This window comes from Rhinoderma darwinii, chromosome 1 (assembly GCF_050947455.1).
Source record: "Rhinoderma darwinii isolate aRhiDar2 chromosome 1, aRhiDar2.hap1, whole genome shotgun sequence".
NCBI classification, from domain to species: Eukaryota; Metazoa; Chordata; class Amphibia; order Anura; family Rhinodermatidae; genus Rhinoderma; species Rhinoderma darwinii.
Window position 1 is genome coordinate 204,685,911 of NC_134687.1, and position 26,613 is coordinate 204,712,523.

Below are 26,613 nucleotides of genomic sequence, written 5' to 3' on the forward strand. Positions count from 1 at the left end.
AAAGCGAGGATCTAAAACAGAGTCTGTATGTGGATCACTCAAAAGAGACGATAGTATAGCCTATGGCATAATGTTAATATTACATACTAAAGAAGTGTATACAACAGGCAGCAAAAGAGACCACTTAGTTAATTGTGTACAATTGACTAAGCGTTTATAAGTCTAATATCTCCTATTTAAAATATGACAATAGGTGACACTGAGGTGTCAGAAAAATTTCAGATATAAGAGACACTAGAAATAGTAATCTGCCCAGAATACCAGACAAAGATCGGGGAAGAGTGCCCTGGAATGACCGAAGATGTAAATCTATGCCCACCTGGTATCACCAGGGGGGCCAGTGTAACAATTCTTACCCATGGAAATGAAGGTAATTAGGTGGTCCACACAATGAGACAACGCCCTGACGCGCGTTTCGCTGGTACCGCTTCTTCACCCTTAGTACCCCTGAAGAAGCTGTACCAGCGAAATTTATCTGAAATTTTTCTGAAATTTTTCTTGAAATGTAGACCATTAAAGCACTAAGTATAGAAAAGCTTCTGAATTAGATCAATCGTAAAGTGATATATTACAAAAATGTGCTCACCTAGCAGATTATAAGAACACGCTTACCCCTAATAAAATATAACTAAAGCCTTGACCACATTGTTTTATCTTTGACATTTATGGCATTTCCACAGGATATACCATAAATGTTTGATTGATGCGGGTCCCAGTTCTGGGATCCGTACCTATGTCAAGAACAGGTGTCCCCTGACCCACATCACGGCTGCAAGGCGGCCACCAGGAGCGGCATCCGACCGAGAAATAATGGGGAGTTGGCCACACATGTGCATAGCTGTCTCTATTCACTTTTATGGGGGTCTATGTCCATTAGAATGGAGCATAGGTGCAAGTACTTCAGGTCCCAGAGCTCGGAGCTGTATCTAACAGACACTTATCCTATGGATATGCCATGTCTTAGATGGGAATAACGTAAAGTAATTTTTCGTACACGAAATCTGTTTTATTTGTTTATGTGCTACATAGGAATCTTACCTACAAATGTACTTCAATAAGTTGTAATTTACTGTCGGAAGGCTTTTCACTTGCTTCACTAGTTCAGCCACTCCCTGTAAAGTAAAATGAACATTATTATTATGCAGGGTATTATCATAAAACAGAAAACTGTGAGAACTGAAGGTCTGAGGGTGTCAATAAATTCCTCACTGGCTGCTTTTCTTTACCTATAAAAGCATGTTCAGACGTGGCAGAATTTTTCCGCAGCAAATGTTGCTGCAAATACGTGCCAATTACGCAACGAGTCTGCAGCAACGCTTCGTTTGCATATTTGACAGGTAATTCAGATGTTGCGGATATCACAGCGGACTTGCCGCAGATTTCAGCTTTTGCATTGCAAAGGCTGAAATCTGCAGTGAAAATCCGCTGTTTCTCCGTAACAGACTGTTCATGCTGCGGTGGGAAAATTCTGCGCCGCAGCCTAAATTCTGCATTCCTCACTGTTATTTTCTGCAACGTCTGAACAAAGTTACCTATAAAGGTATAGAAACCAATGGAAAAATAGCTGCTGCGGATTTCAACTGCGGACTGTCCACAGCGGAATTCAACAGCAATTCCGCCACGTCTGAACATACCATTACATTGTAATTGTACATAATCTCTGCATCAATGGTTCAAAAATCTGAAATTATATATTTCTATGGCTTAAAAATGTAAATGATGACTGATCCTGTTATGTGCCGCAGCATGAAATAAACCTGATAATCCCCTCCCCCACCCCTGTATTCTAGAGGTTTCTTCATAGAACTCCGACCCACACATAACTTCATTCCATGAATCTGGACAACTAGACAACTTCTATATCCTATGATGCTCAAATCTTCACTTTACTTTTTCTTCTAGTGCTCATGTTGCCATAAAGAAGATCTACTCATATCAATATATGGTGATATTACAAAAGGAGGATACAGGGGCTTTACTTGAAGCTCCAGGGCCCCAATGCAAAATCTATAACAGGTCCCCCCAACTATTACGCAACATTTTTTATAGTACTGATCGCCTAATATGGGGCATAGGGACCTTTTGGGTCTCTTTTGGCTCCAGCACCTGGGTGCAACCCCTGGATGGAAGTATACAGTAGTAGGCTTTTATTTCACATCAATATGTCATACCAGGAAAATGGGACTTTGGAAAAAGGAAGGTTAGCAGAATGGACTTCTGGACTTTTGGTTATGGGATTAATCCTCACTATAAAGCAATGACCTTAACTACAAAAACCAAACCAGATTTCAAAATGGCATGCCTACACACAATATTAGATTGAACGTGGGCAAGTATGGATTGGGATTAATTGATAACACAAGATTCTTCCTATAGCCCTGATGTCCTCATATGTGGCGGTGGCGCCAGTAGGCCCCTCAAGCACTAAACTGGGACTGCAACCCCTGCCCACCTACAGTAACATCCCTGCCTGTTAATTTTCTTAATAGAGATATAATATATATATGGCCTTCAGAACCCACCCAAATGATGCCAATTTTTGTCCATTTTCCAGCCGGCCATCAATTTCAGATAATTGTCTCCAAATGCTATAAATACTTATAGGCTAAGAACTCGCTGTGAGCAGCAGCCACGGGCGGATGAAACCACGCCCACGTGCGGTGACGGATGAGCGAACGATTTTGACAGTAATACCGCAGATTTACAGTCTAAATCGTGTGGCCATTCATTACCCATGTGGGCGTGGTTTTGGCTACCAGCCCCTGCCGCGGTGTGTGGTCTCACCCTTAAACAAGGTCTAGAATTGGATTTTTGAGACAAATTCAGAGTCCAAATAAAAAAATATCTTTAAAAGTAACATTTTTGTACTATGAATTATGTTGTTTACAAGGTAACATAGTATAGAGAGCAGAGCTAAATACAAGAAACATCATAGTTCATGTCATGCTATTAGGTAACCAGATCGTTTTCTTACTCGTGAAGAGTCAGCTCTTCCAAAACTCACCCTTATCTATGATATGATATAATAAAGCACGTGATACAATATACAGATTTTCCTTCATAAATAAATGAAGATTGGGAAAGCATTTCATCAACATGGCGATCACCCCGCTCGCTAATTCTCAGGCTACTTACGGATTCCTCCTCCTTGCTCAGCTGTTTTGCACATGAGAGGAAATCTTCATACTTTGAATATGGGATGACAGGCTCTGGCAGCTCTCGCAGGTACAGCTTCAGAAGGGAGGCTACGGTGTGGACATCTGTATTACTGGAGATAACAAAAAAGAAGGCCGTGGTAAATGTTTATACAGAAGAATCCGTCTGCAAATCCATAGCATAGTGTCTAATCTCTGCCATAGTTTCATACATGATTTCTATACTACGCCTAGAAAACGTCTTCATTTTCTCTTTGTCTGCATTTGCTTTCATGTCGAATGAAATAAACGTGTGCATTAGTCATTGCTCTATAAGAGCTTCCCTATTGACATGAACAGTATGGGGCCGGAATAGCTCCTGCGATAATAAAAAGGCAGCATAGAAAGTAAAACAATACATCAAAATCAGGTGAAGGGTTATATATTTTATGTAAGTCTGATTAAACGTAGAAATAAAAAATGAGTCCATAGTCTGCTAGTATTGCTCTGTTACCACATAGTAGAATTGTATTTTCATTATAGTACATGTTGTGTCAGAGAGGAACTCAAAAAAGTACCTAGCAAGATGGACAACTTCCAAAAACACGTATACGCGGTCTTATTGTTTGTTATGATGGGTAAGCGTGCAATTGTTTTCTTATCACATGACACCATTGGCGTGTGCGGCGGTTGCAGTTGCTCCCGACTCTGGCGCTTACATAAGATGACTGCAGTACTGTAGATGACATCTGATGGTTGGGGGAAACCTGGTAAACATTTTGTATTTGAGCCAAGCCAAGGTGTAACTTGAAGTACCTTGGCCTCAATGCAAAATCCAGGAAGCAGCAGGCAAAATTGGGTTAGGATCTGAGGTGATTGGTTTCAGATACATCACAGCATGTCTGGTTCTGGTTGGTATGGTATTTATTCTGTCATTTTTAATTTGCTAGATACCCATTTTATTTAACTATTTTTGCATATGTTATACATTCCTGCACATTTAAAGGGACACTCCGACCAAAACGAAACTTTCCCATGTGTAGTATTATGGTATTCCATGTGTCAGTCTCTCAGCTATTATTTTTCTTGCTGCTTCTATCTCTATATATCAGACTGGGATGGTTGCTTAGCAGCAGTGTGAATCAGGCACGGTGATACTTAGACAGGTTCCTGTCACACAGGTATAATGTAGAAGAATATAGTGCAGCCTCCCTGTCTGTATACGTATGGTTTCTCAGCGAATAGGAGAATGATAATCACAGTGTCCCCCAGCATGCAGGAATGGTATGGTCTTTAACTGGTCATGTGATGTGCTGAAGCATCATGAGTTTGATAGCAAAGCAGAGAGGAAGAGAAAGCTGGGGAAATCTAAGAATCAAAACTGAGGCTTTTTTAAAGCAGAGACAAGGCAATAGTTCTAAAAGTATACATAAAAGAAGTGTAGAGTGTGGTATACAGTCAGGTGGGGCTGCAGACATCGAAAGCTGTGTATCCACTGGAGGTCTTTTTTAATACATGTCCATTGATATAAACATTAGGTTTCGTTTCAGACATTTTTATACCATTCACTGATACAATATTATTTTTTATATATTGGAACATTTCTGTGCAAGTCACCATCTTTTCAGTGTTATTTTTATTGTCAGACACGTGTACAGTTTTTCATGCTTTTGCAGGGTTGTATTATGTTTATGCTCTGATTCAATAAAGGTATTATTATATTGTTTTTCCTGTGGGCTATATACAATAGGTTTTCCAAGGAAGAGAAATGTGTCTAGCATGCCTAGTGAATTGCCTAAAATATATAATGCGTCAAATATATTATATATTATGTATCATATTGATAAACGTGGTACAATTTCTGTGTTTTTTTTTTGTTTTGTTTTAGCTCATACATCTTATTACACTATTGTGTTGTTTCCTAATCATCTAATGGTGAAACATGAAGCATGAGTAACTACCTAATTCTACCACTAGATGGCAGAATGTCACAGCACATTTATTTTTTTTTCTCATAGAACAGCACAGGAAAGTTGACAATGTAATATTTTATCTTCAGAAAAATAGATCTTATAATCGAAATAAATTATTTATCGGCCTTTATTCACTGGTAATACACCAAGATAAGCAGCACAGAAAAATACACTAGACCATATGACAAAATATAGTGTTATGGGATCAGGTCACTTCTACCAGTGAAGTCAATGAATGATTACTAAAAAAAAACAAAAACATTGCCCCATAAAACCAAAAATATTATATTTTATGGTTTATGTGACAATACTATATCTGTTTAGTACATAGCACTACTTGGCCTTTGCAAACATACTGTAACCTCTCCAGCGCCATCCTGCGTGTAAGAAGATAAAAGATTCCTGCTTCTTTTAATGCGGTTTCCCTTAGGGTGGTGCCATTTTCATAAAGTCTTCACAGTGATATGAACATTCTATGGAAAGGTTTGTCAGAGACGATTACTTAGCTTTAACATTCCTCCCCTTGCCCTCAACAAGTCTTTCTAAACATCAATTACTTTGGCACAGCGGGTCACAGAGAAGGCCCACTTAGCCCACTAGCATTCTGGGAAGGCGTTATTCTGCTATAAACTTTATTGGAGGAACAGACTAATTAAAATGTATTTGGGATTAAAGTTACAGCATAACATATAATTTATAGCATAAAGTATACGAAGACTCTGTTGACATCTGCACTATGGTTCAGTTTATAACAGGAACTAGGACACAGTGCCAGATACAGGCCCAGACTGCCCATATGGCAATTCTGGCAAATGCAGATGGTATCTGCAGTGGGCTGCTCTCCTCCTTCTCCGCAGCAGCTGGCTCGTCCCCACCCAATGCACTACACAGCCTACTACAGTCACTGAACCTAGAAGGGGCGCACTATACATGAGCCGACAGGCGCTCTGTACTGACTGCAGGGGGCAACATATCTGCACAGATTCTGCCAGCCCTGCAATATTAGTGAATGCTTCTGTGGCTAGAACAGGTGAAGGACCTGCAGTGACATCATAGTTACATGATGACCTCACAGGTCCTCAACACAGCAGCAATGTGGAGACTAGAGAGGCACCGCAGAGGAGAGAAGCCTGGAGACTGCTGACACTTTTTCTCCTACCTTCAGCATCACCTTCGTACCTCTGCTCTGTGGTGGGGATACTACTGCCAGTAATTGAGAGCTGGTGGTGGGGAAACTGCTACTATCATTGGGGAGGGATAAGATGTGGAAAGTGCTGCTGCCAGCGGGTGTAGCATTGGTAAGGGATTTAAATAGGGCATTACTAAACTAGTGACACATCCTATCTCCTAGCTAATCTAATAGGCGCTGCCACACTGATAATGCTAGTGAGAATTGTGTCCCGAAACGTTTATTATTTTAAAAGTTATGAGCTTTTTTTCTAAATATGTAAAATGAGCCTATACTGGCCAAGTGGGAGGTAACAGCAGCGATTCTCCTGAGGTGGAGCTACCTCACAGCCTCTGACGCTGTCCTATCAGAATGAAGCTTCTTCACACAGTGTGAGAGACTAAGGAAGGAGGGAAGGGAGATCACTTCAAATAGCCATATCTCGGGCTGTGGACCACCTAGAACAGTTCTGATGGCATATGAAAGAGGAGATTCTAATCTATGAGATATCGCCAGTTGAATACATAGTTGGGAATGGATACTATAAGATCACGCTGTGTTGCTGGCCAGGGAATGGGTAGAAGCTGCATGTTGATTGGACAGCGTCATACAGAAAACATTACACTGCCCAGAGTGAAAAGAGTCACCACCTATTTGGCTATTAGAGCCACATTAGCATATTTAGAAAAATGCTCATAACTTTGCAAAAAATAAACGTTTTTTGAAACAAATCCCACTGTAGTTATCAGCAGCAAAGTGCCTATTAGATTAGTTAGGAGATAGGGAGTTAATAAACTGGTGACAGAGTCCCTTTAAAGCTGTTGAGGGGAAGGAGCACTGAGTAGTTTGAGAAGCGCCGTGGCCATCTTGGTTTACAGGAGAGGGGGCCTGGGAATCAACAGATGAGGTCACTTCCTATAAATACATGAGAGAGACTCCAGTGGGGTCGCAGATACTTGGTGAATAAATAGAATATACCCGTGAGGGTTTGTTTAACTAGAACTGGCGCACTCTGTGTTATTATGGCATTTGTCCTATTGAACTTTTTGTTCACATTTGGGTATACTCTTGTGAAATGCTTCCTTGTGATATTCTTTAAAATTGGGCCATTTTGTGTGCTGCGTTTGTAAGTATTATTTTAAATCTTATTCATTAACAATTATAATTGAATATTTGTTATTCGGTATTCCTTGTTTTGATAGGATTTGACTTTTAGATGCAATAGCCAAAGGTGTAATTTGAAGCTTCTGAGCCCCAATACAAAGTCTACCACCTACTATGCTCCATTTATATTGCCGGTGTCTCCTTATGTGGAAGAATGGCCTTCGGGCACCCCATGCGGGTGCACCCCCTAATGCCCCGGTCGGTAGCTTTCTGCTCCGTCACTATTGGTACATGTGAACCCAGCCTCATGGAATACACCGTGTTCCAAATTATTATGCACATTGGATTTAAGTGTTATAAACATTTAATTATTAGTTTTTCAATTAAACTCATGGATGGTATTGTGTCTTAGGGCTCTTTGGATCTTTGTAATCAATCTCAGACACCTGTGATAATTAGTTTTCCAGGTGTGCCCAATCAAAGGAAAACTACTTAAGAAGGACGTTCCACATTATAAAGCAGGCCACAGGTTTCAAGCAATATGGGAAAGAAAAAGGATCTCTCTGCTGCCGAAAAGCGTGAAATAGTGCAATACCTTGGACAATGTATGAAAACATTGGATATTTCAAGAAAACTTAGGCGTGGTCATCGTACTGTGAAAAGATTTGTGGCTGATTCAGAGCACAGACGGGTTAATTCAGATAAAAGCATAATGAGGAAGGTTTCTGCCAGACAAATTAATAGGATTAGGAGAGCAGCTGCTAAAATGTCATTGCAAAACAGCAAACAGGTATTTGAAGCCGCTGGTGCCTCTGGAGTCCCGCGAACCTCAAGGTGTAGGATCCTCCAGAGGTTTGCAAGTGTGCATAAAGCAATTATTCGGCCACCCCTAAACAATGCTCACAAGCAGAAATGGTTACAGTGGGCTCAGAAATACATGAAGACTAATTTTCAAACCGTGTTGTTTACTGATGAGTGCCGTGCAACCCTGGATGGTCCAGATGGATGGAGTAGTGGATGGTTGGTGAATGGCCACCATGCCCCAACAAGGCTGCGACGTCAGCATGGAGGTGGCGGAGTCATGTTTTGGGCTGGAATCATGGGGAGAGAGCTGGTAGGCCCCTATAGGGTCCCTGACGGTGTGAAAATGACCTCTGCAAAGTATGTAGAGTTTATGACTGACCACTTTCTTCCGTGGTACAAAAAGAAGAACCGTGCCTTCCGTAGCAAAATTATCTTCATGCATGACAATGCACCATCTCATGCTGCAAAGAATACCTCTGTGTCATTCGCTGCTATGGGCATAAAAGGAGAGAAACTCACTGTGTGGCCCCCATGTTCCCCTGACCTCAACCCTATTGAGAACCTTTAGAGCATCCTCAAGCAAAATATCTATGAGGGTGGGAGGCAGTTCACATCAAAACAGAAGCTCTGGGAGGCTATTCTGACATCCTGCAAAGATATTCAAGCAGAAATTGTCCAAATACTCACAAATTCAATGGATGCAAGAATTGTGACGGTGATATTAAAGAAGGGGTCCTATGTTAACATGTAACTTGGCCTGCTAAGTTTTTTTTGATTGAAAGAGCTTTTGATTTCTGTAAATGTTTCTTGTCCAACATTAGTGTCAGTGTCTGACCTCACAAGTGCTGTTCTGGGTGAATGGCCACAATTTCTCACAGACATGTTTATTGTGTGGTGATATTTGTGCACCGTATGAGTGGCATATGAACTGTGTGAGCGGCATCTCTCTGATGCGTGTGCATTTGTTTGCTGTGTCCAATAGGTTAGAATTTGTTTATATTCTGTAACAATGGAAAAACATAGGTCTGAATAGGAGCTGTATACTCCAAATTTTAAGATATTTTAAATCAAGACTATTTGCAAGACTATTTATTTTAAGCTTACTTCAGCAATAAAATATGCAAAATGTACATATGCTTTTCTAGCTTTGCCTTTTGTAGCATTATAAATAAAATAAATATGTAAACTGGGCTGTAGATTCTGGCGGATTTTGTATTTTGCAGGACATGCGCAGTTAAAAATCCCTTAAGATGCTCTAGTGAAAAAAAAAAAAGAAGACATTTCATAATGTGTGTTCTATTACTGTATGGGGAGGTTTAAGTCTCCAGAACAACACTGCACTCCCACCATTAATTTGTGAAATTCCTTACTAAGACACCAATTAGCCTGATTTACAGATACCAAGATTCTGCTGAGCTACGAGTCTTCTCCATAATGTGCAGAATGAGAAAGAGGGACATTTTCTGAATGTTTGAAATATATATATATATAAATATACACACACACACACACAGACACACACACACACATACAGTTAGGTCCAGAATTATTTGGACAGTGACACAAGTTTTGACATTTTAGCTTTTTACCAAACCATATTGAATATACAGTTATATAATGAATATGGGCTTAAAGTGCAGACTCTCAGCTTTAATTTAACTTGAGGAAGGGTTTAGGAATTACAGCTCTTTAATATGTAGCGGTCTCTTTTTCAAGGGACCAAAGGTAATTGGACAATTATCTCAAAAGCTATTTAATGGGCTGCATGGGCTATTCCTTCGCTAATCCATCATCAATTAAGCAGGTAAAAGGTCTGGAGTTGATTCCAGATGTGGCATTTGCATTTGGAAGCTGTTGCTGTGCACCCACAACATGAGGTCAAAGTAGCTCTCAATGCAAGTGGAACAGACCATCCTTAGGCTGAAACAAATGAAGAAATCCATCAGAGAAATAGCACAAATGTTAGGAGTGGCCAAATCAACAGTTTGGTACATTCTTGAAAAAAAAACTCCTTCACAACATCTACCCACGTGAAGAACACTCTTCTGGAAGTAGGTGTATCAGTATCTAAGTCTACCATAAAGAGAAGACTTCATGAGAGCAAATACAGGGGGTTCACCACAAGGTGCAAACCATTAATCAGCCTCAAAAATAGAAAGGCCAGATTGGACTTTGCCAAATAACATTTAAGGCCCTGTTCACACGGAGTATTTTGACCAGCTAAAACCGCTCCGCGAAACTCGTCAAAAACCGGCCGAAAATGCCTCCCATTGACTTGAATGGGAGGCGGGGGCGGTTTCTCCCGAAAGCGGTAAAACCGCCTCGCAGGAGAAAGAAGGGGCATGCCCTATCTTCGCGCGGCTACGCCTCTGACCTCCCATTGACATCAATGGGAGGCAGAGAAGCGTATTTCGCAGAGTTTTTGGCCCATAGCGCTCGAAAGGCACGAGTGAAAAATGCAGCGAAAAATGCGTCAAATGTGGCAAACGCCGTGCAGGAAGGTCAAAATCTGCCTCAAAATCCCAAACGCAATTTTGAGGCAGAATTTTCCTTCTGCAAAAAACTCAGCCTAAAGAAGCCAGCCCAGTTCCGGAACAGCATCCTTTGGACAGATGAAACGAAGATCAACCTCTATCAGAATGATGGGAGGAAGAAAGTATGGAGAAGGCTTGGAACGGCTCATGATCCAAAGCACACCACAGCCTCTGTAAAAAATGGTGGAGGCAGTGTGATGGCATGGGCATGCATGGCTGCCAAAGGCACTGAGTCACTAGTGTTTACTGATGATGTGACTGAAGACAGAAGCAGCCAGATGAATTCTTAAGTGTTCAGGGATATACTTTCTGCTCAGATTCAACCAAATGCAGCAAGGTACAGATGGACAATGACCCAAAACATACTGCGAAAGCAACCCAGGAGTTTAAGGCAAAAAAGTGGAATAATCTGCAATGGCCAAGTCAATCACCAGATCTCAACCCGATCGAGCTGCATTTCACTTGCTTAAGACTTGCAGAAAGACCCACAAACGAGCAACAACTGAAGACAGCCGCTGTAAGGGCGTGGCAAAGCATCAGAAAGGGGGAAACCCAGCATTTGGTGATGTCCATGGGTTCCAGACTTCAGGCAGTCATTGCCTGCAAAGAATTCTCTACAAAGTATTAAAAAAAAACATTTTATTTATGGTAATGTTAATTTGTCCAATTACTTTTGAGCCCCTGAAATGAGGAGGCTGTGTAGAAAAATGGTTACAATTCCTAAACGTGTCACAGGATATTTTTGTTCAACCTCTTGAATTAAACCTGAAAGTCTACACTTCAATTGCACCTCAGTTGTTTCATTTCAAATCCAATGTGGTGGCATGCAGGGCCCAAATAATGAAGATTGTGTCACTGTCCAAATCAATCTGGACCCAACAATATATATATATGTGTGTGCGTATGCACTGATCAATTAGGCAGTGATTCATTTCTCACAATTTGAATTGAATACTGTGCATACACTATATGGTCAAAAGATGTTTTAACCACATCCATTGCAAAATTACCATTTTCTAAATGTTAACTGTATCTGCTTGTAAAACAGGCAGTTATACCACACGAAATAGTAGCTAATTAACATCCCCATATGTCTACTTTAGATTGGCATCGTTTTTTGAACATCTTTTTATTTTTCTAGGACGTTACAAGGCTTAAAACTTTAGCAGCAATTTCTCACAGTTTCAAGAAAATTTCAAAAGGCTATTTTTACAGGGGCCAGTTCAGTTGAGAAGTGGCTTTGAGGGCCTAATATATTAGAAACCTCCAATAAGTCACCCCATTTTAAAAACTGCACCCCTCAATGTATTAAAAACAGCATTTAGAAAGTTTCTTAACTCTTTAAGCGTTTCACAAGAATTAAAGCAATGTACAGGTGAAATTTACAAAATTTCATTTTTTTTTGGGCAGAAATTCAATCCATTTTTTTTGTAACACAGAAGGTTTTACCAGAGAAACGCAACTCAATATTTATTGCCCAGATTCTGCAGTTTTCGGAAATAGCTTTCTAATGGACTGAAACACAGGCCTCATGAGCAAAGGAGCACCTAGTGTATTTTGGGCCTCCTTTTTGTTAGAAAATGTTTTAGGCACCATCTCAGGTATGAAGAGCTCTTGCGGTGCCAAAACAGTGAAAATCCCCCAAAAGTGACCCCATTTGGGAAACTACACACCTGACGGAATTTTATCTAGGGGTATAGTGAGCATTTTGACGCCACAGTTTTTTTGCAGAAATTGTTGGAAGTAGGTCGTGAAAATGAAAATCTAAATTTTTTCAAAGAAAATGTAGGTTTAGCAAATTTTTTTTTTATTTCCACAGGGACTGAAGGAGTAAAAGCACCACAACATTTGTAAAGCAATTTCTCCCGAGTAAAACAATACCACACATGTGGTCATAAAAGGCTGTTTGGACATACGGCAGGGCTCAGAAGGGAAAGAGCGCCATTTGGATTTTGAAATGGTTTCTGGGCGCCATTTTGGAAATTACACCCCTTAAGGAATCATCTAGGGGTATAGTGAGCATTTTGACCCCAAAGGTTTTTTGCTGAATTAATTAGAATTAAGCCGTGAAAATGAAAATATATTTTTTTCCAATAAGATGTAGATTTAGATCAAGATTTTTCATTTTCACAAGAAATAAAGAAGAAAAAGCACCCCAACATTTGTAAAGTAGTTGCTCCCAAGTACAGCAATACCCCATATGTGGTTATAAACTGCTGTTTACATATATGGGAGGGTTTAGAAGAAAAGGAGTGGTATTTGACTTCTGGAGCGTAGATTTTGCTGGAATGGTTTGCGGACGCCATGTTGCATCCGCAAAACCCCTGATGTAGCAAAAAAAAAAAAAAAAGAAACTACCCCCGTAAAGGCATTTATTAAGGGATGTAGTGAGAATTTAGACCCCACAGGTGTTTTCAGAAATTAATACGCAGTGGACGATGCAAAGTGAAAATTGCAATTTTTCCACTGATCTGCCTATTCACCGCTCAATATCTTGTGCCTAGCTTGTGCCACAGGAGAATCTTACCCCATAAATTGTTAAGCGGGTTCTCCCGGGTATGGTCATGTCTTACTTGTGGACGTAAACTGCTGTTTGGGCACACTGTAGGGCTAAGAAGGGAAGGAGCGCCATTTGGAGCGTGAATTTTGCTTGGTAGTAGTTTTGCTTGGATTATAAAGTGGAGGCATATGTAATCTGTTGATTATTCCCAGTAAGTAATCAACGGGCTGGTTCCCGTTATACCTTCCAAATGAAAGCAAATATATAGAGGAAGGAATAGTGAATAAAATGTAACTTTTAATTTGACCCATGTAAAATGGAATAGCAATGTTAGTATAGATTATACTCTTGTAATATGTAACATACACAGCACTTAGTATTCAACTTGGCGAATACTTGGTTTACGTTCCGTCAATGCACAGCAGGGTTGCTCAGCATCATTGGAGTTAACACAGTGGTATTCTGCCTGTCCCTTAAGCCTATTCTTAAACCCTCACTGTTGACAACACACTGGGCACTCGTTCTGAAAAGAAGAACCCTGTTGTCCCTGGAACCTGTCTTTATTACTAAATCCGTTTTCCTAACTAGAGCTCCAGCTCCTTGGACAATGGGAGGAAGAGAAAGCGGTTTTCACGGCGTATTTTGCCCACGGCGCTCAATGGCCACGGCAGAAAACGCCAAAAAAAAAACGCCGCAAATAGTGCAGGCAGGTCAAAATCTACTTCAAAATTCCTGAAGGAATTTTGAGGCACATTTTTCCGCCTGCAAAATACTCTGTGTGAACATGGCCTAAAACAGGAAAAAAATAGACCTGTGTATTGTTGCAATTCCACAAAGTAGTTCATTATTTTTGTAACGATTCAGCTATCAAAAGGAAACCATCCAGGGTGCAGCGCTTACAGTATATACTACCAGTCCTACGTACGTACTGTGTATATATATATATATATATATACATACATATATATATATATATATATATCCCACAATACGTTGATATTTTGTTAGTCTGGTTATTTTTTTTTTGTTTATACTTTGTGAATAACAATTGCATTTTGGTCTTTATTCATTTTGTCCTAAATAATTATAGCTGTTTTACTGACAAGTAATTCCTCCTTGGTAGGATTTGTACGCATTATCTTGTAGGCTTCTGCGAGAACAGATCTGCATTTGTAATGAGTAGACACCTGCACAGTGCACTTGACTGTATGTAATGTTTACATTAGAAGAGAAGTATGCCGATCTGTATAGCACGTGTACTTTGTTCTATCACCTATACTATGATAGTCAATCACACTGATTTCTTTATACTGTCATAATGACTGCAGCTGCATACAATCCTAGCGGAGACAGTAACGGCAGACGCATAAATTATGCTGAACTTACAGTGTTTGTATTCCTTTTATGAATTGTGCTGGAATACTACAAAGAGATGGTATCAGATGCTTGCTAGAAGAAAATAGAAGTAAGGCCCCATCCACATGAACGTGCTTTTGCGGCCGCAATTCCCCCAAAAATTCACGGGAGAATTGCAGCTCCATTCATTCCTATGCAGCCATGCACACGACCGTGGTTTCCATGGTCCATGCATGGCCCAGGAGCCCGGACCGCAGAAAGAACGGGCATGTCTTATTACGGCCGTGTTCTGCGGTCCAGGCTCATAGGAAATAATGGACGCGGCCATGTGCACGGCCCGTGATTTTGGGTGACACAACCCTGCCGGCCGACCCGAAAATCACGGCCGTGAACTTGGCTACGGTCGTGTGCATGGGGCCTAAATGTCTTAAAGAGGCTCTGTCACTAGTTTAGTAATGCCCTATCTCCTAGATAATCTGAGAGGCGCTGTCACACTGATAATGCTAGTGAAAATTGTGTCACAAGTTTATTATTTAAAAAAGTTATGAGCTGTTTTTAAATATGTAAATGAGCCTTTATTAGACAAGTGGGAGGTAACAGCAGCGATTCTCCTGAGGTGGAGCTACCTCACAGCCTCTGACGCTGTCCTATCAGCATGAAGCTGCTTCACACAATGTGAGAGACTGAGGCTGGAGGGAAGGGGGATAACTTAAAACAGCCACATCTCCGGCTGTGGGCCACCTAGAACAGTGGTTCTGGTGGCATATGAAAGATGAGTTTCTAGCTGTGACACAACCGGAAGTATCACTAGTTTAAAACACAGTCGGGAATGGAAGCTGTATACTATATGATCATGCTGTGTTGCTGGACTGGGAAGAGGAGAACTGTATTGTCACGTAGGGTTCGTGGACCCACTCGGCCGTGCTGCCTTGGCGGTATGGCAGCTGGCCAACATGGCACAGGTCAGAGTCTATAGTTTATATAGGGTACCTGTGGCAGCTCGGACAGTAGCAAGGCAGACTTGGCAGGAACTAGGCAGCAGGTAGACGTCAGGCGTGGAGAAGCAGGACAGGCGTGGTGTACAGCACAGCACGGCTACAGCTAAGCACGGCACTAGATCAGGATACAGGTTACAGGAACAGGGAACACTGGGAGCAGGAAACACTAGGGGACCATTTGCAAGACAGACTTGGAATACAACAAAGGATGGGGCTGGGACATTCTTATAGCCCAGGGTGCTCTAGAGCAATTAGCTCAATCACCAACATGCATGCGCTCTGGCTTCTTAATTCTGGACGGAGCTCGTGAGCGCACCCTGGTGGTCACTGTGGAGCAGGATGGCCGTATGTGCAGACAACTCTTGAGAAAAGGGCGTTGAATGGATGGAAGGAGTTTGTGGTCAGCGACCACAGACGTTACAGTATCCCCCCTCTTACGCCCCCTCCTCTTGGGACCAGAACGAGAGAGAAATCTCTTAATAAGGGTAGGAGCGTTGAGATTCTCCTCTGGCTCCCAGGACCTCTCTTCTGGACCAAACCCCCTTCCAATCTACTATATAAAAGGTTCTTCCTCTTACTTTTTTAATGTCCAAGATCTCCTTAACCTCTAAGGTGTCTGAAGGGCCGCTGGAGGCAACTGCAGGGCTTGGAGTCTTGGTAATGCAGTTCAGAACCACTGGCTTCAGGAGAAAAACATGGAAGGAGTTGGGGGTAGGAGGCAGCCGAATCTTGTAGGGTTGATCTGCTTCAAGATCTAGAAGGGACCGAGGAACCTGGGAGAAAATTTGTACGATGGCACCCTCAGTCGAATATTGCTGGAGGACAGCCAGACCTTCGTGCCAGGAAGAAACTGAGGGGTTTCTCTTCTCCTTGTGTCCGCCTTCCGCTTCATGCGGTCGACCACCAGAAGGATGGAGGATCGAGTCTGCTGCCAGATCTGTAGAAAGTCCCCAAAGGCCGTGTCAGCAGCTGGCACCTCGGATGTAACAGGGAGCGGGAGAGGAATTCGTGAGTGCTGGCCATAGATAATAAGGAATGGTGTCTTCTGTGTGGACTCGCTGGTATGATTGTTGTAAGAGAACTCAGCCTATGGAAGCAACTGCACCCAGTCATCATGCTGCTTGGAGATGAAGTGGCGTAGGTAGTTCTCCAAGATCTGATTAATCCTCTCGACCTGACGATTGGACTGAGGATGGTAGGCCGAGGAAAAGTCTAACTTTATACCTAGGAGTCTGCAGAGGGCTCTCCAGAACTTCGAGGTGCACTGAACCCCCCGATCAGACACAATATGCTGCGGCAAGCCGTGCAGGCGGAAGATGTGTTGGATGAACAGCTTGGCCAGCAGAGGAGTAGAAGGAAGACCGGTCAGAGGAACGAAGTGGGTCATCTTTGAAAATCGATCCACCACCACCCAGAAAGTACTGCATCCGGCAGAGAGAGCCAGGTTCATCATAAAGTTTATAGCTATATGCTGCGAGGGGGCATTGGGCACAGGCAATGGCTGGAGCAGACCAGCAGGTCTGGAGTGAGCGACCTTGTTGGCTGCACATACAGAACAGGAACAAATAAAGTCCATAATGTCCTTGGGCAGCGTGGGCCAACAGAAATGAGGAGCAATCAGATCCCGAGTCTTACGGGTCCCCGCGTGACCTGCCAGTCTAGAGGAGTGTCCCCAGCGTAGGATTCTTCCACGGTCAGCCAGACGCACAAAAGTCCTCCCTGGAAGAATGTCCCCAACTTGCAGGGGATTGACAATGCAAGACGGATCAATGATGTTCTATGGAATCTCCATGGTGTCTTCTGTCTCGAAAGACCTGGACAAGGCCCTCACATTCTTGTCGGCTGGGCGATAATGGAGATCAAACTGGAACCTGGTAAAGAAGGGCTCAGCCGTTGGGCCGTCTGAAGATAGGTAAGGTTCTTATGGTACGTAAAAATCAGGATGGGATGAGCTGCGCCCTCTAGTAGATGTCTCCACTCCTCCAGAGCCAATTTGATGGCCAGTAACTCCCGAACCCCAATTGAGTAGTTGCGTTCTGCGGAAGAGAAGAGCTTAGAAAAATATCCACATACCATTGACTTGCCCTTGGAGCCTCTCTGGAACAGGAGTGCACTAACACCGACAGAGGATGCGTCCACCTCCAACGAGAACTGTAGAGAGACATCTGGATGATGGAGGATAGAGGCTGACGTGAAGGCACTCTTCAAGCTATTAAATGCGGACTCTGCCTCAGGAGTCCACGCCTTGGTGTTCATGCCCTTCCTAGTGAGGTTAGTGATAGGAGAAGTCAGTGAGGAGAAGTTTGGAATAAACTGTCTGTAAAAATTGGCGATTCCCAGAAAGCGCTGTATGGCCCTCAAGCCTTGAGGGCGTGGCCAATCCAGGACAGACTTTACCTTTTCAGGATCCATCTTGAGACCTCGATTTGAGACGATATAGCCCAAGAAGGGTAGAGCATCTTTTTCAAACACGCACTTTTCCAACTTAGCGTACAGACGATTCTCCCTTAAGCGCAGCAAAACTTGACGGACATGTCTCTGATGCGTCATAGGATCTGGAGAAAAAAAATCAAGATATCATCAAGGTAGACTACTACACAAACATAGAGGTGGTCACGGAAAATGTCATTAACAAACTTCTGGAAGACCGCGGGAGCATTACACAGGCCGAAGGGCATTACTAGATATTCATAGTGTCCATCACGGGTGTTAAATGCAGTCTTCCATTCATCACCCTGGCGAATCCGAACTAGGTTGTAAGCCCCACGTAGGTCTAGTTTGGAAAAAATCTTGGCATCACGTATACGATCAAACAGTTCTGAGATCAGTGGCAACGGATATTTATTTTTCACCGTGATCTGGTTGAGACCTCGGTAGTCAATACAAGGACGAAGAGAACCATCCTTCTTTTTGATGAAGAAGAACTCGGCCCCTGCCAGGGAATAAGACATCCGTATGAAGCCTCCCTCCAAGTTCTCTTTAACATAGGCGGACATGGACAGAGTCTCTGGCAAGGAGAAAGGATATACCTTACCACGGGGAAAGTATGCACCAGGAGTCAGCTCGATGGGGCAGTCATACGCCCGGTGTGGAGGCAATGTCTCCGCCTCCCTCTTGCTGAAGACGTCCGAAAAAGCAGCATAATGACCCGGCAATCCTGCCAATGACCGAGGCAGCGAAGGCTGAGCCGAACAAATCTGCACCAGGCATCGGCTTTGACACTCAGGGCCCCACTGGAGAACCTCTCCGGAATTCCAGTCCAGGACTGGGGCATGTATTCGGAGCCAAGGCAGGCCCAGCAACACAGGGTTAACGGCTTTGGATAGGACATTTAACGACAGGAGTTCAGAGTGAAGAACTCCCACTTGGAGCCTCAGCGGCTTGGTCACAGCTATAACTGGGTCTGTCAGAGGTAGTCCATTCACTGATGCAAACGTCAACGGCCTCTCCAGGGGGGTGGTGGGTAATTGAAGAAGATCCAGCAGGTCTCTACGGATGAAATTAGCAGCGGATTCAGAGTTCAGATACGCAGAGACCTGATGCGTTCTCTCGCCGGAAACTATAGTCACTGGTAAGGACAATTTAGACAGAAGTCCTTTCTTACCCAAGGTTGCCTCTCCTAGCAACCCTAGGCTTTGGGATTTTTGGGGACACAGGCGCACAAGATGGCCACTGAGGCCACAATATAGACAGAGTCCCGAAGTGCGTTTGCGTTGTCTCTACTGGGTGGATAGCTTACACTGTGTAATGTCCGTGGCTGCGGGCTGTCAGGTCCAACCTCCCGCTGACAGTCGCAGCCACGAGTCAGCAAGCGCTGGCCCCAGCCTCCTCCTCAGGAGTAGCCAGCGCTCGCATCTTCTCCCCTCTGCCGGATCCCGTAGGGTGCGCACGCTCGACCCCGCTCTTAAAGGGGCAGCGCGCGCACCGGACCTCATGGACGACCTTTGACCCGTGAGTACCCTGGACTATAAGAGGGGACCAGCCCCCTAGTTCGATGCCTGAGCGTTGTTGTGTTTCCTTAGTCTGTCTATGCAAATTGGTCCCCTAGTGTTTCCTGCTCCCAGTGTTTCCTGTTCCTGTTCCTGTATCCCGATCTAGTGCCGTGCTTGCTATAGTCGTGCTGTGCTGGATACCACACTTGACTGCCTACCCATGCCTGTCGTCCACCTGCTGCCTAGTTCCTGCCAAGATGCTGTCCGTGCTGCCACAGGTACCATAGACTCAGACCTGTGCCCTGTTGGCCAGCTGCCTTACCGCCAAGGCGGTACGGCCCAGTGGGTCCACAGACCCTTCGTGACACAGTGGTCCATCATCAGAGACTCCTTAGGAGGATCGACATCTGAGGACAGCAGGGGTTGCTGCAAATTAGGGACCAGACTAGGAAGGCCTCCCTCCCGACGAGCCTCTTGGAGGCGTTCTCGGATCAGTATCAATTCGGGCGGACAGAAGGATGAGGTCATCCAGGGTAGATGGCAGGTCTCGAGCGGCAAGTTCGTCCTTAATTTTAGGAGACAGTCCATGCCAGAATGCAGCCACCAGGGCCTCATTGTTCCGTATCAGTTCTCCCGCCAGGGTGCGGAAGTGGATGGCGTACTCGCTAACGGAGGTGTCTCCTTGGCGTAGGTTAATCAAGGAAGCCGCTGCAGATGAGACCCGTCCAGGCTCCTCAAACACCATGCGAACAGTCCGGAGGATGCCCTGGAAGTCACGGGGCTCTGGTCCTTGTCTCTCCCAGTTAGGGTTCGCCCATGCAAGAGCCTTGCCAGTGAGGAGAGAGAGATGATGAAAGCGATCCTTGCGCCGTCAGACGAAAATGCCCTAGTATACAGGCTCAAGTGGTTCAAAAATCCACGACAGGTGCCTGCATCTCTTTCTTTTCCACTTCCGGACCGCTATGATAAACGTGGGTCGACACTGCCAGGAGTTGTAGTCTGAGGATCAACACTGCCAGGAGGTGTAGTAGGAGGAACAACAGCTCGTGCCTCCTGCCGACGTGCGAGAATATTCAAAGCCTGGAGGAGTTGGTCCTGTCGAGACCGGAGGTCTAGCATATCCGCCCGCATCTCTTGTGACATTGTCATGGTCTTGGATCGACTAGCGGGGTCCAGGGCCTGAGCTTACTATCACGTAGGGTTCGTGGACCCAATGGGCCATACCGCCTTGGCGGTATGGCAGCTGGCCAACAGGGCGCAGGTCAGAGTCTATAGTTTATATAGGGTACCTGTGGCAGCTCGGACAGTAGCAAAGCAGGCTTGGCAGGAACTAGGCAGCAGGTTGACGTCAGGCGTGGAGAAGCAGGACAGGCGTGGTATACAGCACAGCACGGCTACAGCTACAGCTAAGCACGGCACTAGATCAGGATACAGGTTACAGGGAAGACTGGGAGCAGGAAACACTAGGGGACCATTTGCAAGACAGACTTGGAATACAACAACAAAGCTTAGGCGTGGGAGGATGGGGCTGGGACTTTCTTATAGCCCAGGGTGCTCTGGAGCAATTATCTCAATCACCAACATGCGTGTGCTCTGGCTTTTTAAGTCTGGACTGAGCTCGCGAGCGCACTCTGGTGGTCACTGTGGGGCAGGACAGCCGTATGTGCAGACATCTCTTGAGAGAAGGGCGTCGACTGGATGGAAGGAGTTCGTGGTCAGCGACCACGGACATTACATGTATGATAATTGGACAGCGTCATGCAGAAAACATTACACTACCCAGAGTGAAAAGAAAGAGTAACTTCCCATTTGGCAATTATGGCCAAATTAGCATAGCGACTATTAGATTAGTTAGGCGATAGGGAATTAATAAACTAGTGACAGATGCTCATTAACCCCTTAATGACCGGGCCTGAAAAGGTCTTAATGACTTAATGCTCCATTTTTCCGTTTTTACCTCTCTGCATTACAGCAGCCATAACTTTTTTATTTTTTCATTGACGTGGCCGTATGAGGCCTTGTTTTATGCAGGAGAGATTTTATTATTTTTTTCATAGTTTGGAAGTAGAAAATAAATATTTTTACCGCGTGAATATAATAAAAAGCGATTCTCGATATCGTTTTTCTGGTTTATTTTTTATCCAGTTCACATTTCACGCTAAATAACCCGTTAGATTAATTTTTCAGGTTATTACGGTCATTTAGATACCTAATATATTAAAATATATTTTATGCAAAATAATGATTTTTTGGACTCTTTTTAATTTATTTTTTCTGTTACATTTTTTTTAAATCCCATTAAGAGAGAACTTTATTTATAACTTTATTTTTTACTTGTAATGTATATACTCCTGTATGCTAACACATCATACTGTGTCAATATAACACAGGCTGCTGTTAGGGCAGCACATAGTGTGCACTAAGAGCAGGCAAACTTAACAGACAGCCCTGGGGTCCTTTGTAGGTCCCCAGGGCTGACTGCTTAGGGATTCCCCAGTGTTTGATCACGTCACTGTGTTTCCGACGCGGCGATCAAAGGGTTAAACAGCTGGGGTCTGAATGTTTTCCAACCCCAGCTGTATTCTGTTAGTTACAGCTACTGCTTAGATGAGCGCTCATCAGCCTCTTCTACAGTGACGCCAAAAGACGTCGCTGTAGACTAAGGATATTCACCGCCTGTCGTCAAAAGACGGTGGGCGGTGGTTGATGTGGTAAGATGTGTCATGGTATGAGTCTAGTCATGTAGAGGAAGTGGATATTGCTCTTTAACTGGTACGGTCACAGTTCTGCATTCTAGAAGGGTTCATGTATTCTTGCTGTAATACAAACACGCAGAGTTTTTTGTAGGAGTAAAATCTGTGTCAAAATTTTTAGGTTTTGAGGCAGATTTTCCTCTGCCTGCACGCTGATTCTCGCAATGTTTTTCGCCCGCGTCCATTGAGTGCCACGGGCATGAAACGCGGCGAAATACGCTTTCTCTGCCTCCCATTAAGGCTATGTTCACACGGGGTATTTTGCCGAGTTTTTTGACGCGGAAACCGCGTCGCAAAACTCGGCAGAAACGGCCCGAGAACGCCTCCCATTGATTTCAATGGGAGGCGTCGGCGTCTTTTTCCCGCGAGCAGTAAAACTGCCTCGCGGGAAAAAGAAGCGACATGCCCTATCTTCGGGCGCTTCCGCCTCCGACCTCCCATTGACTTCAATGGGAGGCAGGAGAAAGCGTATTTCTCGCTGTTTTATGCCCGCGGCGCTTAATGGCCGCGGGCGAATAACGGCGCGAAAATTGCCGCGAAAATGGGCGTGCAGGGAGAGGAATATCTGCCTCAAAGTTCCAAACGGAATTTTGAGGCAGATATTCCTCCCCCAAAATACTCCGTGTGAACATAGCCTAATATCAATGGGAGGTCAGAGGCGTAAACACCCAAAGATAGGGCACATCCCTTCTTTTTCCTGCGAGCCGGTTTTTCCGCTCGCGGGAAAAAAAACGCCTTCGCCTCCCATTGGAATCAATGGGAGGCATTTTCAGCGGTTTTTTGGCGTGTTTTCCGACGCGGTTTCCGCGTAAAAAAACTCGTAAAAAAACTCTGCATGAACTCCCCCTTAGGATCTATTCACACAGAATATGTGTATGTCTACTTTTATTGTTATTGTAATCTTTGTTGCTATCATTGCAGACAAAGGACATATCTCCAATAAGGTCTAATACCGTCTGTTATTTGTGAATCATCTTATAAGAAATAAACCCTAGTGGCAAGCGATTGGCTCTACAGTCTCCTACAAATTGGGTGTCTACTGCATTGCATTCAAATATGCGTATAACTATAAATCTTATATCTTAGATCATTGGAAAACACAATTATGTTTGCAAGAGTTAAAAGGAAAAGAGAAAGAGAATGATAAGATCGATACCCAGGACTGTTAGGGTATGTTCATACGCAGTGAGCAAAAATGTCTGAAAATACAGAGCTGTTTTCAGGCGAAAACCGCTCCTGATTTTCAGAAGTTTTTTTTAACAACTCACGTTTTTCGCAGCGTTTTTTACGGCCGTTTTTGGAGCTGTTTTTCAATGGAGTCAATGAAAAACGCCTCCAAAAACGTCCCAAGAAGTGTCCTGCACTTCTTTTGACGAGCCGTCATTTTACGCGCCGTATTTTGACAGCGACGCATAAAATAAAGGCTCGTGGGAACAGAACATCGTAATTCCCATTGAAACCAATGGACAGATGTTTGTTGGCATATTAGGGGCGTTTTTTCAGGCGTAATTCAAGGCGTAAAACGCCCGAATTACGTCTGAAAATAGGCAGTGTGAACATATCCTAATAATAACAAGGGAGAATCCTCTATGTCTAGAGGAAGAAAGGTTTCTACACAAACATAGAAGGGGATTCTTTACTGTCAGGCTAAGTTCACACTAGCATTGTCTTCCGTCAGAGGAAGAGATAACCGAAAAAACTAATGGAAAGCATCGCTTTCGTTTGAACTACCATTGATTTCAATGGGAATTCTTTTATTTCAGTTGAATTCCGTTTGCCTCCGTTCCGCTAGGTTCACCTTTTTTTTACCAAAGCAAAAGTGCTGAAGACTACATTTTTGCTTCCGTGAAAAAACAGAAACCTAGTGAAACAGAGGCAAACAGAATCCAACTAATGCAAAAGAATTACCAAAATCAATGGTAATTCAAATGGAAGCAATGTTTTTTGTTTGGATTTTCAGTTATCTCTTCCTCTGACGGAAGAGACCTTAACCAGAGACAATGCTAGTGTGAACTTAACGCTACATTTACACGACAGTGAAAAAAAATTGCCATTAAAAACTATTAGTTTTTTATGGTCATTTTGAATCAGTGTGTCTCCGAATTTTCATCCATTTCCAGTCCATTTGTCCCTTTTTAATGGCCGTTTGTCATCCGTTTTCCATCCGTTATTCATGGCCATCAAAGAAACTGATCAATTTAATTTGTTGTCCAAATCCCCTGAAAAAACTACAGTGCTCATGTAGATAGTGCCACAATGCCCCTGTAGATAGTGCCACAGTGCCCACTGTAGATAGTCCCCACAAAGATGGTGCCAGTGCCCACAAAGATAGTGCCACAGTGCCCACATAGTGCCACAGTGCCCACTGTAGATAGTGCCAAAGTGCCCACATAGATAGTGCCACAGTGCCCATGTAGAAAGGGCCGCACACAGTGACAATTGTAATGTCCGTGGCTGCGGGCTGTCAGCTCCAGCCTCCCGCTGACAGCCGCAGCCACGAGTCGGCAAGCGCTGGCCCCAGCCTCCTCCTCAGGAGACGCCAGCACTCGCATCCACTCACCTCCACCGGAGCCCGCAGGGTGCGCGCGCACGCTCGTCCCCGCTCTTAAAGGGGCAGTGCGCGCACCGGACATCTTGAATGACCTTTGACCCGTGAGTACCCTGGGCTATAAGAGGGGTCCAGCCTCCTAGTTCGATGCCTGAGCGTTGTTAGTTTTCCCAGTCTGTCTTGCAAATGGTCCCTTAGTGTTTCCCGTTCCTGTTGTTACCCGTACCTTGTTCCCCGTTCCTGTTTCCCGTGCTTTGCCCTAGTATCAAGTCGTGCCACGTCCTGTGTCATCTGCCACGTCCAGAGGAATCTGCCACGTCCTGTGTCATCTGCCACGTCCTGTGTCATCTGCCACGTCCTGTGTCATCTGCCACGTCTGGAGGAATCCGCCACGTCCTGTGTCGTCTGCCACGTCTGGAGGAATCCGCCACGTCCTGTGTCATCTGCCACGTCTGGAGGAATCCGTCACGTCCTGTGTCATCTGCCACGTCCAGAGGAATCTGCCACGTCCTGTGTTATCTGCCACGTCCGGAGGAATCTGCCACGTCTGCGCAACTTGCGGCTCCTGTGTCATCCGCCATGTTTGGCGCCATCTGCCGCACCCATCTCATCTGTGCCAGAGCTGCGGCCACCATCTGGACTATTCAGGTACCCTTGTGCGGGACATTGTATTTCTGGGGTGTCCTGTTGTTTGGCCAGCTGCCTCCCCGCTGCGGCGGTACGGCCTAGTGGGTCCACTAACCCGCTCCGTGACACTCATGTAGATAGTGCCATAGTGTCCCCTCTAGATAGTGACCATATAGTGCCCATGTGGATAGGGCCACACCCCCTTGAAGATAGCGCCACACACTTCCCAAAATAGTGCCACAAACACTTCGGTAGATAGCACCACACACCCCCTGTAGATAGCCCCTCACCCCCCTGTAGATAGCACCCTCCTTGTATATATCACCACACCCCCTGCAGACAGGGGCATACCTTCCCCCTTGTAGATAGCGCCACACAAACCCCACCCTGCAGATATCGCTACAACACACCCCTGTACATAGCGCCATTGGGGCTCCCTCTAGGAAAGGAATCCCCAGCCAGAGCGTTGCCGACACTCTGGCAGGGGATTCTTCTCCTGGAGGATTCCCTGACGTCACTGTCCATTTATGGATAGTGATGCCAGGGGTTTTTCCAGGAGCGGAATCCCCAGCCAGAGCTTTAACAACGGTCTGGCCGGGGATTCCGCTCCAGGAGAAGCCCCTGTCTTCAATTTCCATATATGGACAGTGAAGTCAGGAGCTCCCGGTAAATCCTCTTGTGAGGGCCAGAATCAGTTTTTAACGGCAGTCACAAGGATTGACTCCTGAAAAACGGCCGTTAAAAACTGATCCATTGAGTTCTATGGGGGCTGTCTGGCGGTGAAAATGGGCAAAAATAGGACATGTCCTATTTTTTGACGGCTAGTATTCACAGGCCGTTAAAAATAACGGCTGTGTGAATACAGCCATAGAAGTACATTCTTCTCAAAACGGTCGTGTGATGGCCATTTTTCCCTGTATTGTGAATGTAGCCCAAGAGCAGTGAGACTATGGAACTCTCTGCCAGATGAAATTGTCATGGTTAATTTGTTTAAAAAAAATGGACCCTATAAGTACACAGTCTATTTTAGCCTTCAGTATGTTTTTTTTCAGTTTTTTTCATTACTGGAGTATCTGGCGGGGCTTAATAACCAAACACATGAGGCAGACCTAAAGGCCTTCACTAGGCCTCTAGCTGCCATGGCAACCGCTCGACACCCCTTTCCTCTTTCAGATTCTCGCT

At 44.4% G+C, this 26,613-nt stretch overlaps 1 protein-coding gene across 6 annotated transcripts in view; it reads right to left on the reverse strand.

Annotated features, from left to right (window-relative positions):
- Positions 1 to 26,613, reverse strand: part of ARHGAP24 (Rho GTPase activating protein 24) — a 923,793-nt gene that overhangs the window by 16,789 nt on the left and 880,391 nt on the right. For all 6 annotated transcript variants that reach the window (XM_075861028.1, XM_075861020.1, XM_075861033.1 and 3 more), the window contains 2 exons: positions 3,136 to 3,268; positions 1,039 to 1,112 (listed from right to left, as the gene is read on the reverse strand). In XM_075861028.1, coding sequence (XP_075717143.1) covers positions 1,039 to 1,112; positions 3,136 to 3,268 — 207 coding nt within the window. The remainder of the gene's footprint in view (positions 1 to 1,038; positions 1,113 to 3,135; positions 3,269 to 26,613) is intronic.